At 46.6% G+C, this 13,961-nt stretch overlaps 2 protein-coding genes across 2 annotated transcripts; one reads left to right on the top strand and one right to left on the bottom strand.

The window, feature by feature from the left end:
* Positions 1–5,058: 5,058 nt before the first annotated feature.
* On the top strand, positions 5,059–7,433 carry LOC109776669 (L-ascorbate oxidase). The gene is made up of 3 exons (XM_020335335.4): positions 5,059–5,524; positions 5,634–6,140; positions 6,225–7,433. Exons 1-3 carry the CDS (start codon positions 5,105–5,107, stop codon positions 7,257–7,259), a joined length of 1,962 nt encoding a protein of 653 aa, XP_020190924.3. The 5' UTR covers positions 5,059–5,104; the 3' UTR covers positions 7,260–7,433.
* A 211-nt stretch (positions 7,434–7,644) lies between these two features.
* On the bottom strand, positions 7,645–12,713 carry LOC109776679 (transmembrane 9 superfamily member 7). The gene is made up of 7 exons (XM_020335346.4): positions 12,448–12,713; positions 10,351–10,515; positions 10,099–10,208; positions 9,823–9,913; positions 9,623–9,735; positions 9,198–9,345; positions 7,645–9,116 (listed from the first exon to the last, which is right to left on the bottom strand). The coding sequence occupies exons 1-7, from the start codon at positions 12,580–12,582 to the stop codon at positions 7,959–7,961; spliced, it is 1,920 nt and encodes a 639-aa protein (XP_020190935.1). The 5' UTR covers positions 12,583–12,713; the 3' UTR covers positions 7,645–7,958.
* Positions 12,714–13,961: the final 1,248 nt, after the last annotated feature.

Below are 13,961 nucleotides of genomic sequence, written 5' to 3'. Positions count from 1 at the left end.
GTGGGACTGACATGATCAACTCGGTGGGACCGATGTGCTAGGGCTAGGGCAAAACCTCATCTCGATGAGACCGATTTCAACAATGAGCAAACAGAGAGTTGGTTAGGCAAACTCGGTGGGACCGATCGCTCCTTTTGGTGAGGCCGAAACATTACGAAGGGAAACAGAGAGTTTGCAATGCGAACTCGGTGGGACCTATCGCTCATTTCGGTAAGACTGAAATGTTACGAAGGGAAACAGAGAGTTTGCAAATCCATCTCGGTGAGACCGAGATCTGTATCGGTGAGACCGAATTGTCTAGGGTTTCTGGCAGTGGCTATGTCAAAAGAACTCGGTGGTGCTGGATAGATCAAATCGGTGGGGCCGAGTTTGACTTTGGGTTTTGGAGATATTTGGAAATGATAAAGTGGTTGAGGTTTTTGGAGCAATATCACCAAGCACTTTGAGCAAGTAGACCATTAAGTAACACCTCATCCCCTTTTAATAGTATTGGCTTTCCTATGGACTCAATGTGATCTTGGATCACGAAAATGAAAATGAAGAGTCTTGAGCCTTTGCCAATCTTTGTCCTTAACATTTTGAGGGGTCCACATCTCTAGTCCATGCGATGCCAATCATTGAACTTTCTGAAATATTTAACTTGAATGGATATTAGTTCAATGAGCTATATGTTGTTATGAATTACCAAAACCACCCAGGGATTAGTTGCACTTTCAAACATGCCCATCAATATTTTCAGCCAAGAGATCTTTAACCATAGCAACATTAAGTTCAAATTTAATTTGTTTAGAGGGTGTAGGTGTTCTTGTATAACTCTTGCGAACCATAGCTGAAGCTTTAGCATTTTCTTTTATCCTAACAGAAAAAGGTGGTTCCTCAATATAAGCAGTAGGAATAACTGGATCAACATTATAAGTAGTAGTTTCTTCTCTAGCTTCAGCGGGTTCTACTATTTTTACTTCAATGGGAGGATGATATTTAAACCACTTCTCCTTAGGGAGATCAACATGAGTAGCAAATGATTCACAAAAAGAAGCTACTATCTCAGGGTCAAGTCCATATTTAGTGCTAAAATTATGAAAAGCATCGGTATCCATAAAGGTTTTAACACAATCAAATTCAAGCTTTATACCTGACTCCTTACCTTCGTCAAGCTCCCAATCTTCAGAGTTGTGTTTAATTCTTTCCAAAAGATTCCATCTGAATTCAATAGTCTTCTTTATAAAATAACCAGTACAAGAAGTATCGAGCATGGATTGATCATTACGAGAAAGCCGAGCATAAAAATTCTGAATAATAATTTCTCTTGAGAGCTCATGATTGGGGCATGAATATAACGTTGACTTAAGCCTCCCCCAAGCTTGAGCGATACTTTCTCCTTCACGAGGCCAAAAATTTTATATATAATTCCGATCACGATGAACCAGATGCATAGGATAAAACTTCTGATGAAATTCCAATTTCAATCGGTTGTAATTCCAAGATCCAATATCATCACATAGCCTATACCATGTCAAGCCTTTCCCTTCAAAGATAAAGGGAAGACCTTCTTCTTGACTTCATCTCCGGGTAAACCTGCAAGCTTAAATAATCCACAAACTTTATCCACATAGATTAGATGCATAACAGGATGTAGTGTTCCATCTCCTGCATAAGGATTAGCTAGCAGTTTCTCTATCATACCCGAAGGAATTTCATAATAAGTATTTTCAGTAGGTGCAGTAGGTTGAGGAGCAACTCTTTGTTCTTTCGGTCGAGGTGAATATACCCCGAACAAACCCCTCAAAGGATGGTTTTCCATAGTGACAAGTAACAGTAAATTTCAGCACGTAATATAATTTTTTCCTTACCAAATTCCACTCACCAAAGGCGCTTCACTCCCCGGCAACGGCACCAGAAAAGAGTCTTGATGACCCACAAGTATAGGGGTCTATCATAGTCCTTTCAATAAGTAAGAGTGTCGAACCCAATGAGGGGCAGAAGGAAATGACAAGCGGTTTTCAGCAAGGTATTTTCTGCAAGCACTGAAATTATCGATAACAGATAGTTTGGTAGTAAGATAATTCGTAACAGTAACCAGTAACAAGTGTAAAAAAAGTGCAGCAAGATGGCCCAATCCTTTTTTAGCAAAGGATAAGCCTGGACGAACTCTTACATAAAGCAAACACTCCCGAGGACACATGGGAATTATTGTCAAGCTAGTTTTCATCATGCTCATATGATTCGCATTCGTTACTTTGATAATTTGATATTCGGATGGACCAGTGCCTGGGTACTGTCCTTACTTGGACAAGCCTCCCACTTATGATAACCCCCCTCGCAAGCCTCCGCAACTATGAAAGAAGAATTAAGATAAATCTAACCATAGCATTAAACATGTGGATCCAAATCAACCCCTTACGAAGCAACGCATAAACTAGGGTTTAAGCTTCTGTCACTTTAGCAACCCATCATCTACTTATTACTTCCCAATGCCTTCCCCTAGGCCCAAATCATGGTGAACTGTCATGTAGTCGACGTTCACATAACACCACTAGAGGAAAGACAACATACATCTCATCAAAATATCAAACGAATACCAAATTCACATGATTACTTATAACAAGACTTCTCCCATGTCCTTGGGAACAAACGTAACTACTCACAAAGCAAGTCCATGTTCAAGATCAGAGGGGTATTGAATATCATTAAGGATCTAAACATATGATCTTCCACCAAATAAACCAACTAGCATCAACTACGAAGAGTAATCAACACTACTAGCAACCCACAGGTACCAATATGAGGTTTTGAGGCAAAGATTGAATACAAGAGATGAACTAGGGTTTGAGAGGAGATGGTGTTAGTGAAGATGTTGATGAATATTGACCCTCCCTCGATGAGAGGATCGTTGGTGATGATGATGGCTTCGATTTCCCTCTCCCGGAGGGAAGTTTCCTCGGCAGAATAGCTCCGCCGGAGTCCTAGATTGCTTCTGCCCCGGTTCCGCCTCGAGACGGTGGTGCTTCATCCCGAAAGCTTCCTTATGATTTTTTTTCTAGGTCAAAACCCTCCATATGGCAGAAGATGGACACCGTGGGCTGGTCAGGGGGCCCACAAGCTCGGGAGGCGCGCCCTGGGGGTATGGGGCGTGCCCTGGGGGTATGGGGCGCCCCCTAGGCTTGTGGCCACCTAGCGGGTCCCCTTGTGTTGTTTCTTCGCCCAATATATATATATATATATATATATATATATATATATATATATATATATATATATATATATATATTCCAAGACAATTCTCCGTAAAGTTTCGGGACATTTGGAGTTGTGCAGAATAGTTATCTCAGATTTGCTCCTTTCTGGTCCAGAATTTCAGTTGCCGGCATTCTCCCTCTTCATGTAAATCTTGTAAAATAAGAGAGAGAAGGCATAAGTATTGTACCATAATGTGAAATAACAAACCATAATGCAATAAATATCAACATAAAAACATGCTGCAAAATGGACGTATCAGTGTCGGCCTCAACTTCCTCCTCCATCAGAGCCGTGAATGCCTCCTCGTTGTTGGAGTCCATTGTCGAACAGGCAAATCGTCGAACACCTGGCGGGCGTGGTGGGTGTAGCCGCCAGTATCCCTGCCTGAGTGGTTGGAGCCCTGGAAAGCTCGCCCAGGAGCGGGTTGGAGGTTGTCGCGGCGAAACCCTCTCTTTCCGGCGGGGAAATGGGCTTTCTAGCGGCAGAGCAGCGGTTGCGGGCAGGTGGGCGACGCCGGATCGGCATGGTTGCGAAAGAGGAAGTGGCGTCCTGCGGCGGCGGGTCGAATCTGGGCGGGGAAAAGGCGTTTCTCGCCTGACGATGGTGGCCCACGCGACACCTTTCCTTCCGCCGGAGCCCCCAAGTGCCCCCCCCACCCCCGTGCGTTGGGTTCGGTCTGGGATCGTCGGGCCAAAAAATGGGCTGAACCGGCGAAATTCGGCGTCCTGGGGGCGGCTGGGGTTTTTTTGTCGCTGGCGAAAAAAATGGCGTCTTGGGGGGCATATTGGGGGTGCGGCTGAAGATGCTTTGAATCATTCATTCACTCGATGTTGCTCTACACATTGTGTAGCCCGTACGCGTTGACATGATGTACCATAGGAAAGAGGGATGTTCATTTACGTACACACACTATCGAATAAAGCTGAAGGGGCAGTATGTGTGAGATGGCATGATCCGTTGAAACTTGTTGGACATCGAATTTGAGACATTGGTGTACTACACTTATTTGCATGCTATGTATGGATGATTTGTGTTTTTTGTTTTCCGAACTTTGATGAATATCCACCAGTTTGCATGAATTCCGTCCGCTAAGTCGAAACCCGGCTTGAAATATATACGGGCAGCGTTGGATGGCCGGCTCCAGCATCCATGTCCACGGACTGGTACCCCCTGTCCGCGGACGAATACCGGAGCAAATTTGCGGGTCAGCGTTGGAGATGCTCTAATCTATAACATGAATTGCATTAATTTAATTTTGATCAACTCTATAGGAAAAAATGAGCGTAGCTCAGATGGTTCTGTTCCTTCTGATGAAACCAACCCACCATGGTTTAAGTCCTAAACTTGGCATTGGTGCTCGTATTTTTCTCGGTTTATTTCAGTGAGAGAGATGTTTCCCTCGACTATGAGGATACATGTGGTGACTTCGTCAATCTCAAAATATTGTGCTACCTCAGTCACTCGAAGGTGCTCATAGGGGTTGGGTGGGCATCTGCGTTGTACTGTGTCGAAAAAGTTCGCAATTTTTTTATGCATAGTATGGAAATGTATTTCATAAAGAATCTCACGAGACTACTTTGACGTTTTAGGTGTTAGTATTTTTGTAGACTTGATCAAACTTAAAAAAAATACTTGAGACAGACCATTAACTACAATTATATTGGATAGAGTTACTTGTTGTTTGCAAAGATTTATAACTCTCAAAAAAACGGTTGGAAACATGTGGAACGGCTCAACCCATTTTCCTAATAATTTAGCAATTTATATTTCCTCCTCAACTCGATCATTTCTCACGCCTATAAAAAGCTCAGCAACCCAGAGCAGAACCTCCACGGCAACAACCCCTCCGAAAAGCGGAAAAGCCACGATGACCAGGCCTCACACTAGCAGTAGTGAGTCACCACTGATGGTGCATCTGCTGCTGTGTTGCACGTTTCTCCTGGCCTTGGCTGCTCCGGCGACCACCGCAGCCTCCGTTCCCGCCCCTGCTCTGACCCCGGCGAAGCAGAACATGACGTGGGACGTGGAGTACATCCTGTGGTCGCCGGACTGCCAGCAGCGGGTGATGATCGGGATCAACGGCAAGTTCCCCGGCCCGAACATCACCGCCCGCGCCGGCGAGACCCTCAGCATCACCGTCAACAACAAGCTGCACACGGAGGGGCTGGTGATCCACTGGCACGGGATGCGGCAGGTGGGCACGCCGTGGGCGGACGGGACGGCGTCCATCTCCCAGTGCGCCATCAGCCCGGGGGACTCGTTCACCTACGAGTTCGTCGCCGACAAGGTAGGCAACGTCGCAACCGAACAAAACCCCGTACCCGGAATGGCCGGGCACGTGAAGAAAAGGCCCGAGGAACTGAACTGAACTGAACCGAATCTGTCCGCTTGTGCAGCCGGGGACCTACTTCTACCACGGGCACTTCGGGATGCAGCGGGCGGCGGGGCTGTACGGGTGGCTCGTCGTGAACGCCACGGCGGAGCAGGACGAGCCGTACCGGAGGGACTACGACGGCGGCGAGCTCCGCATGCTGCTCAGCGACTGGTACCACGACAACGTGTACGCGCAGGCGGCCGGGCTGGAGCAAAAGTACGATCACTTCCAGTGGGTCGGCGAGCCCCAGACGATCCTCATCAACGGGCGAGGGCAATACGACTGCATGCTGGGCGCGGTCACGAGGTTCCACCGGGGCATCGACAGGCGCGCCAGGACCTGCGTGAGGGGCAAGGAGGCCAAGCTGTGCGGCGACGAGGAGAGGTGCCTCCGGCGGAGCGAGTGCGGGCCCTACTGCCCGCAGAGCCAGTGCGCCCCCGTGGTGTTCGACGTGGAGCCTGGCAGGACGTACCGGCTCAGGATCGCCAGCACCACCTCACTCTCCGCCCTCAACGTGCAGGTCCAAGGGGTAAGACTATAGATTTTCATACATCTCACGGTGAGAAATTATTCGGTTGACTATTGACATGGTGGGGGTTTTGTGATTTTGCAGCACGACCTGACGGTGGTGGAGGCCGACGGCAACCCGGTGGAGCCGTTCACCGTCCCAGACATCGACATCTACTCCGGCGAGAGCTACTCCGTGCTCCTCACCACCAACCACACGCCGACGTTCTACAGGTCTGGGTCCTTCTGGATCTCCGTCGGCGTGAGAGGACGGCCCCCCAAGACGCTGCCGGCCACCGCCATCCTAAGGTACACCAACAGCAGGTTCCCGTGGCCAGGCAGCCCGCCCCCGGCGACTCCGGCGTGGTACGACCTGCAGCGCAGCAAGGACTTCACCCACAGGATCAATGCCCGGAGGAACGCCGCCGAGGCGCCGCCGCCGCCGCGGACCGAGCAGGTGAACCGGACGATCGTGATGCTCAACACGCAGACCCTGGTGGGCGGGCACATGAAGTGGGCCGTCAACAACGTGTCCCTGACGCTCCCGGCCACCCCGTACCTCGGCGCCTACTTCTACGGCGTGCAGGGCAGCGCCTTCGACGCCTCCGGCGAGGCGCCCAACGGGTTCCCCGGCGGCTACGACATCGACCTGCCGCCGGCGAACAACAGCTACGAGACGACGCTCAGCGACCGGGTGTACGAGCTGCCGCACGGCGCCGTGGTGGACGTGGTGCTCCAGAACGCGGACATGCGGAGGGACAACGACAGCGAGACGCACCCGTGGCACCTGCACGGCCACGACTTCTGGGTGCTGGGGTACGGCGAGGGGCGGTACACCAGCGGCCGCGAGCGCCTCAACACGGAGGACCCGCCGCTGCGGAACACGGTGGTGGTGTTCCCGCACGGCTGGACGGCGATCCGGTTCGTCGCCGACAACGTGGGCGCGTGGGCGTTCCACTGCCACATCGAGCCGCACCTCCACATGGGCATGGGCGCCGTCTTCGTTGAAGGGGCCCATAAGATACGCGAGCTCGACGTGCCCAGGGAGGCCATGATGTGCGGGGTGATCAGGACGACGGCCGCAGCCCTGACTCCCGCTAAGCCAGGCTCGTCGGCGCCGGCGCCATCGGCTCATCGATAAGCTCCTCCTCGCATGCCTGTTCCAGTGTATCCGTGGTCATTTGTCAGTGAGCAGCGCAAAACAAAGGCCTTCCAGTCAGAACTTCAAATATCAGTAGTTGTCAAACGTAAAATGTATTTCACTACACATTCTCACTGAATAAAGTTGTATTGATAAATAAAAAAGTTTGCTTTCTGGTGGCGTCTTCTAATGAAAAGATAATTGTTCTGAAATTTTCATTGATTGGCAAAATGATTTTAAGATTCAGGTACACAGTTACTACCATAGTAAGAGAGTAACAGACAGTACGCCTTTAGCCCAGCATCAGGGTACTATCGAATGAAATCATTCAACCAACGAGAAAGTTATGCACTAAGAAATAGTGCCATGTCCAGCATACTGCGTGTAAGACATAAAACACAAATGGAACAGACATGGTCAATTGAGATCCGAAACAGTACAGGAGCACTCAATATCTTTAGAATTACAAGACATGCTAATCTGCAACGAGTATCAAATTCTCTCTTCAACATCCGTGAATATCCGGTGATTCTTAATCCTACCAGGCTACATATTCTACCAAAACCATGGAATCCCATCTCAAATCCCAGTTTCCTTCATATATGTCACTTGAACAGCAGCATGTATGATATTGCAAGAAAACCTTGTCCGGGAGAGTCTCTAGAAGCAGACAGGAAACTTATCTTGGAAGTTGCTACATCAGTCGATCTTCACAGAAGCATAGATCTTCCTCACAAACCAGAAGCAAGCATAGAAGCCAATGGTGCCAGTCAGGACAAAGAAGGCATAAGAAATGATCAGCATGTAACCAAAGTAGAGAATGCCTGAAACAAGCTTTGTGATCTCCAACTTGTTGAAGAAGTAGAAGATAGCATAAGCGAAAAGATATAGAGCTGAAGAGCCTGCGGTCAGGTAGGCTCTCCACCACCAGTGGTAGTCCTCGCTGCATAGCTGGAAGTAGCAGAGCACAATTGTGATCTCAGCACAGGTTACCAGGAGAATGACGAAGACTATGAAGAGGAAGCCAAAGATGTAGTAGAACTGGTTCAGCCAGATAGATGTGAGGATGAAGAAGAGCTCAATGAAGACAGCACCAAATGGCAAAATGCCACCAGCAAGTATCGAGAAAGCTGGCTGCAGGTACCATGCTTGCTCGGGAATTTGCCTGGGAATCTTGTTTGTCTTGACTGGGTCCTCAATGGCTGGCTGCTTGAATCCCAAGAAACTTCCAACAAAGACCAGTGGCACGGAGATGCCAAACCAGAGAAGGACCAGAGCAAACATTGTCCCAAAAGGAACTGCACCAGATGATTTCTCACCCCAGATAAGGGCATTCAGGACGAAAAAGACCCCAAAGATTATACCAGGAAACATGAAGGCAGTTTTGAGGGTTATCTTCTTCCACTCGGTGCCCTTGAACATCTTGTAGAGGCGAGACGACGTGTAACCCGCCAATACACCCATGAAAACCCACAAAAGGACCATAGCAGTCATGAGTCCTCCACGGTTCGCAGGGGATAAGAATCCAAGTAGTGCAAACATCATGGTTACCACTGTCATGCCAAAGAACTGCACACCAGTTCCAACATAAACGCAAAGAAGGCCTGAATGAACAGGAGGCCTGAAGGCATCACCATGCACTAACTTCCATCCAGTTTCTTCCTGGGCCTCCTCCTGATTGTCAAGCTGATTATAGTTTGCTATGTCCTTGTAAAGGGTCCTCATCATAATCATGGCTATCATGCCAGAAAGGAAAAGGACAATCATCAAGGAGTTAATGATCGAGAACCAGTGGATTTGGCTGTCACTGGAAAGAAGGTAGACATCCCAGCGAGATGCCCATATGATCTCACTAGACTGCAGAAGATCAATTGTGAATTAATCAGCACGGCAGGAACATGAATGCCAGCAACAAAGGATATGAAAAAGGTAATATACCTCAAAGGTAACGTCGTAAGAGAACACAACATATGCATCAGGGGCCACCTCTTGAGGTGTGTGACTACCAGGAGTTATCTTCGTGTTAGCGTTGCAGGTTTGCACTGTAGGATTCTTGTCATCCCAGGCACCATATTCATGTTTAATGCTGTATAAAGATAGAGAGTGAATAGGCAAGTTATGATAGGCACATGTACCTTCACATAAGATATAAATTTATAAAAAGCCAAGCACTAATTTCTAAATATTGGCTATGTTGAACATTTACTATGGAGATTAAACTATTTATGAAATGATCAAAACATTACATGAACAAGAATTTCAATTGGTTTCGGACTGGTCAGCTACACATACCCATAACAAAAAAAGAACAATTAGACCATGAGGCATGCTAAGTTAGACATGACTGAGTATACATAACATACCTGCTAGGAATCACATGGAAGCCAACAATACGAGCCTCTGGGGAGTTTAGGTCTTCATGGTACAAGACTTTAAAGCTCAAGTGATTGTTAATATAGTACTTGTCATCCTTGAGCTGCCAATGTTGTGCTCAAATTAAACAAGTTCCTTGATAAATGTTTCATGTTTCAGTGAGTAGCAATCGACTTGGTGAGATGCTCACCTTATAGCCAACGCGGTAACCATGATCAAAGATCGGTTGGCTCCCTTCCCGTGTCTGCCTAGGGACCACAACTGGGAGATTATCCAAAATCCTGATAGAAGGAAAGTACATTGTCAGGCACTGTATTATAGCTTATGCGGAACATAACCACAATTCTACAACTTGGACCAGTATCATATGTAAGCCGGCTAGACAGTCATGTTAATCCTTTTTTGGCGGGGAACGGTCATGTTAATCAACTGGCAATACAACAGGAACTTCAAAATCAGAACATACATGTTCACTCGATATTCATCATCGATCTTCTCTCTGAAATTCTTTGCAGCTTCTGCAGACAGCTTTGTTCGACAAACAACTTTGCAACTCTCGTCCCTCCTCATCTTGAACTGCAAAAGTTGGGAAATTGAACTTAAGTTAAAGAGTGTACAATTTATCATATTATGTTGTCGTGCTCTGTACACCCTTGAACAAACGGGCAAAAATCATTTGTAGAGTATTTAATGCAAAATACACAGGTAGTATACTTACATTATAGACAGAGTTTTCAATGCGGTCCCCACGAAGGACTTCCCCTAAGTTCTCAGCACTGTTCTTAATCGCCTCAGGTTTGCAGTAGTCCAGGAAATAATAGTCATATGGAAGTTGTGTCTTTATAGATGACAGCTTGTTGACCTTCACCTGGAGATCATCATCCTGCAATATGAACGGTTAGTCAACCTTTGAAAACCATTGAGCAAGCAGAGAATATAGACAGGAAACTATGGATAAAATTTCCAAACAATCATATCTATATACCTAAATAGTTGATCCCCGCTAACTCAATTATCCTAACCTGCAACTATGCCAACTCATCATGCCATCATGCATGCCCAACTAAATTTAATTCTCTCCATATGCAACTATGCCAACTCACCATGTCACTATGCATGAAAAAACTCCATGCACCATGCATGCTACTCATTCTCAATAAATATTTTACAACTATATAATAACTAGATATTGTAAATTGTATGTACTATTATTTTAATTCTCATATTGCTAATCAAAATACTGAAGTTTCATACTGCCAAATCTCATAGAAATAACTGTGTCTAAGTCCCACAGCAACGCGCGGGGTATCATCTCTGGTTTAGAAGTTTGGTTATACAACTGTAACTGCCTTAATAATTGTATGGTATGGTAAGTTGGTAACTGTCTCTCCGAAGAAATGACAGTCACCAACGCAACACAACAATAGGAGCTCCATAAACAAGAGGACTCCAACAACTTGTAAATGATGAAATCAATTAACACGTCAATTTAATGGCACTGGAAAACAGCATGCAAGTGTTAACAGGTGTTAATTAAGTTATACATAATGTATCCTGTTCTCCTGATCTCCTGAAATTGTAACTGCGTTAGGACTTAGGAGGCAACAAGAAACAACAACCATGCACTTGTCTATAAGGTGTGGCTTCTTCAAGTAGATCGCCAAGCACATAGGCAACACATATAGGCTTCAACATAAACGTTACTGTTGCAGAATATACTTCTACACATTTGATTCTCATCAGAGTATCATTCAAACAAGAGAACCAAATGAGCTTAAAATGGGTAAGGAGACTATTTGTCTATATCAAACTATATTATGATAGTATAACGGAAAGGAACATCAGGATATGCATGATGTTTTTAGATGATGTGGACATTCTAATACAACAACTCTAGTACATCTACAAACATACTACATAAGGCATGTTGACGTTTCAAACATTTTAATTTAAGAATGGACTGTTTGTCGTAGTTTGCAGCCGTCATATGAGGATATTAGGCCCTAGCAAGTTAGACGAAGCCAACACTTCAGTTGATGCCACTTTCACAAGGTTTGTGATTGCAGTGTTGTAATCTCCATGAAACCCACCAACATACACAACAATAGGTACCTAACTGACTTTTCTACCCAGAACGCCCAAATAGTTTACGACTCAGTAAATACATGTTCTCCAATAGTACAAAAGAGACTAAATAAAACAGCGATGAAAACAAGACGCGAAGCGATAACGTGTCTACACCTCTAGACGAACTCAAACAAGCAGAAACCAAAAATCCCCTGCTTATCAACACTTTTTGAAGTGTGACCCGCACCCATCCCACAATAATACCAACACGCTGCACCAAATACAGTTCACCACATCAACGGATCTCACTATACTGTGCAATACCATCGCGATTCATGCTAAGGAGAGCTAAAAACAACATCAGGAGTCGGCCTATGGAACGAGGAGCCTAACCCCGATGCACCATGCTCGACAACATTAATCACACGCAATCAAAGGCCAAGCAAGCGGGCGCTGCCACGTACGGCTTTCACCCTATCCGCAGGTACGCGCAAAACGCACACGCAAGCCAGCATAAAATCCAGACATTCCGCTCTCCACCTCCATTGCTCAGGTCACTAAACCCTGAACCACAGACGCTAATAATCCTCCAAATGCGCGGAGACCCTCCGAACACGGGGAAACGAGGTCTGGGAAGCCAGATCTGAGGCCGCGGCTCCCGGTAAGGCTAGATCCACCGGCGCGTACGGCCGGGAGGCCACCTAGAGCTTAGATCCGACGAGGAGAGGGCGGGGGGCGGATTGCTCACCTTCTGGAAGTCGCGGGGGGCGACGCCGGGGAGGTAGAAGGCGCGGGCGGGGGTGGAGACGAGGCATACGGCGGCGGCGACGAGGAAGAGGGGGAGGAGGAGGAGGCGGCCGCGCGGGCCGCCGGTGATCGCCATGTCGGGGGAGGCGATGCGGGGGAGAAGTGGGGGGAGTAGTGTGCCGAGAAGAGAAATATGGGTGGGGAGGTGGTGCCTGCCCTGGTGGTGGGGAACTCCGAGCTACGGCCTACGGAAGGGTGCAATGCAACGAGCCAATAAACGGCCGCGATTCGTCGACGTAATAAAAGGAAAGGGATTACGTATCGTATGTGCCGTGTGGAACAAAATTCAAAATAGAAACCCCACCGACCGACAGAGGAGCCGTCTTATTCCGACCTACACTGGATGGTTCCCGTCAACCTCAAATCACTTTCATCATTTTGGAGTCACCAGAAAGAAATTTTTAGGCGCATTTGCTGGAAGACACTTTACCCTCTTTGAGCTTTATAAGCTCGTCAGTCGTCAAAGACTTTCTTTATTCTCAACTGTACGTATTAGGTGGCACTTTACCTTCTTGAACAGTTCTTTTGACAATATGAAATACTTCCTCCTTTTGAATTAATTTGTTACTGAAACGAGTGCCTACAATTCATTTCAACGATAGTTAGTTCTGGACGAAGGTTGTACAAAACAACTATCCCTCTTTGCTTTCGCCATGCGCCTAATCACGCTTGACAGTACTCTTGACATTAGTGGGACAAAGAGAGTATTTATTTCTTCCCGCACTTCCAACTTCGTACTTTCTCCATCTCATAATATAGGATGTTTTTTAACACTAGTCGTCTTGCATTATGAAACAGAGGGAGTAGTTGACAATGCCGACCATGCACGTGATCCACCGACACAGGCCGCCGGTAGTAGTTTAATTAAATATGTCCAAGATCAACGGCATCCAAATTCTTAATTTCGATTTGCTTATGGCTCAGCCTCTCAGGAGCCGCCCACTAGGCAGTCATAAGTGACTCTGCTCCCCCCATTTTCTTTCTACTTCAAAATTCCACATATAACACTCGGTCGAAAGAATCTATTGTGCAGCTACAAAACCAAGTACTCTACAAAGTTAACAGAAAGGCACTAATGAAATTTAAGCATATCCCAGTACCAAACCAAGTTTGAACAACCGTTCAAAAGCGATCATTCAAAGTCAATGAAACGAGCGACGTTAAAAAGATGAGGCAAACCAAAATGACTACACTTTGCTCTTTCTCTACGCTTAGTTCGGCGCAACTTGCAACCCCTGGTAAAATAGTCTCCACTGCAACTTTCTCATGCACACGGCAATCAAGTTACTGTGCGTTTCAAGTTTCAGAAAAGTAAAGAAATAGGAAGAGAAAATAATTAAAGTTTCAAAAAAGTAAAGCAAAGACAGCCCAGTGCATGTAGCTCCCGCTTGTGCAGGCTCCAACCACTTTGGGTCTATTGTACGCAGCCATTCCTTACATTTTAAGAGGCTGTTT

This window comes from Aegilops tauschii, chromosome 7 (assembly GCF_002575655.3).
Source record: "Aegilops tauschii subsp. strangulata cultivar AL8/78 chromosome 7, Aet v6.0, whole genome shotgun sequence".
Lineage (NCBI taxonomy): Eukaryota > Viridiplantae > Streptophyta > Magnoliopsida > Poales > Poaceae > Aegilops > Aegilops tauschii.
This window is presented reverse-complemented; position numbering and strand designations above follow the sequence as displayed.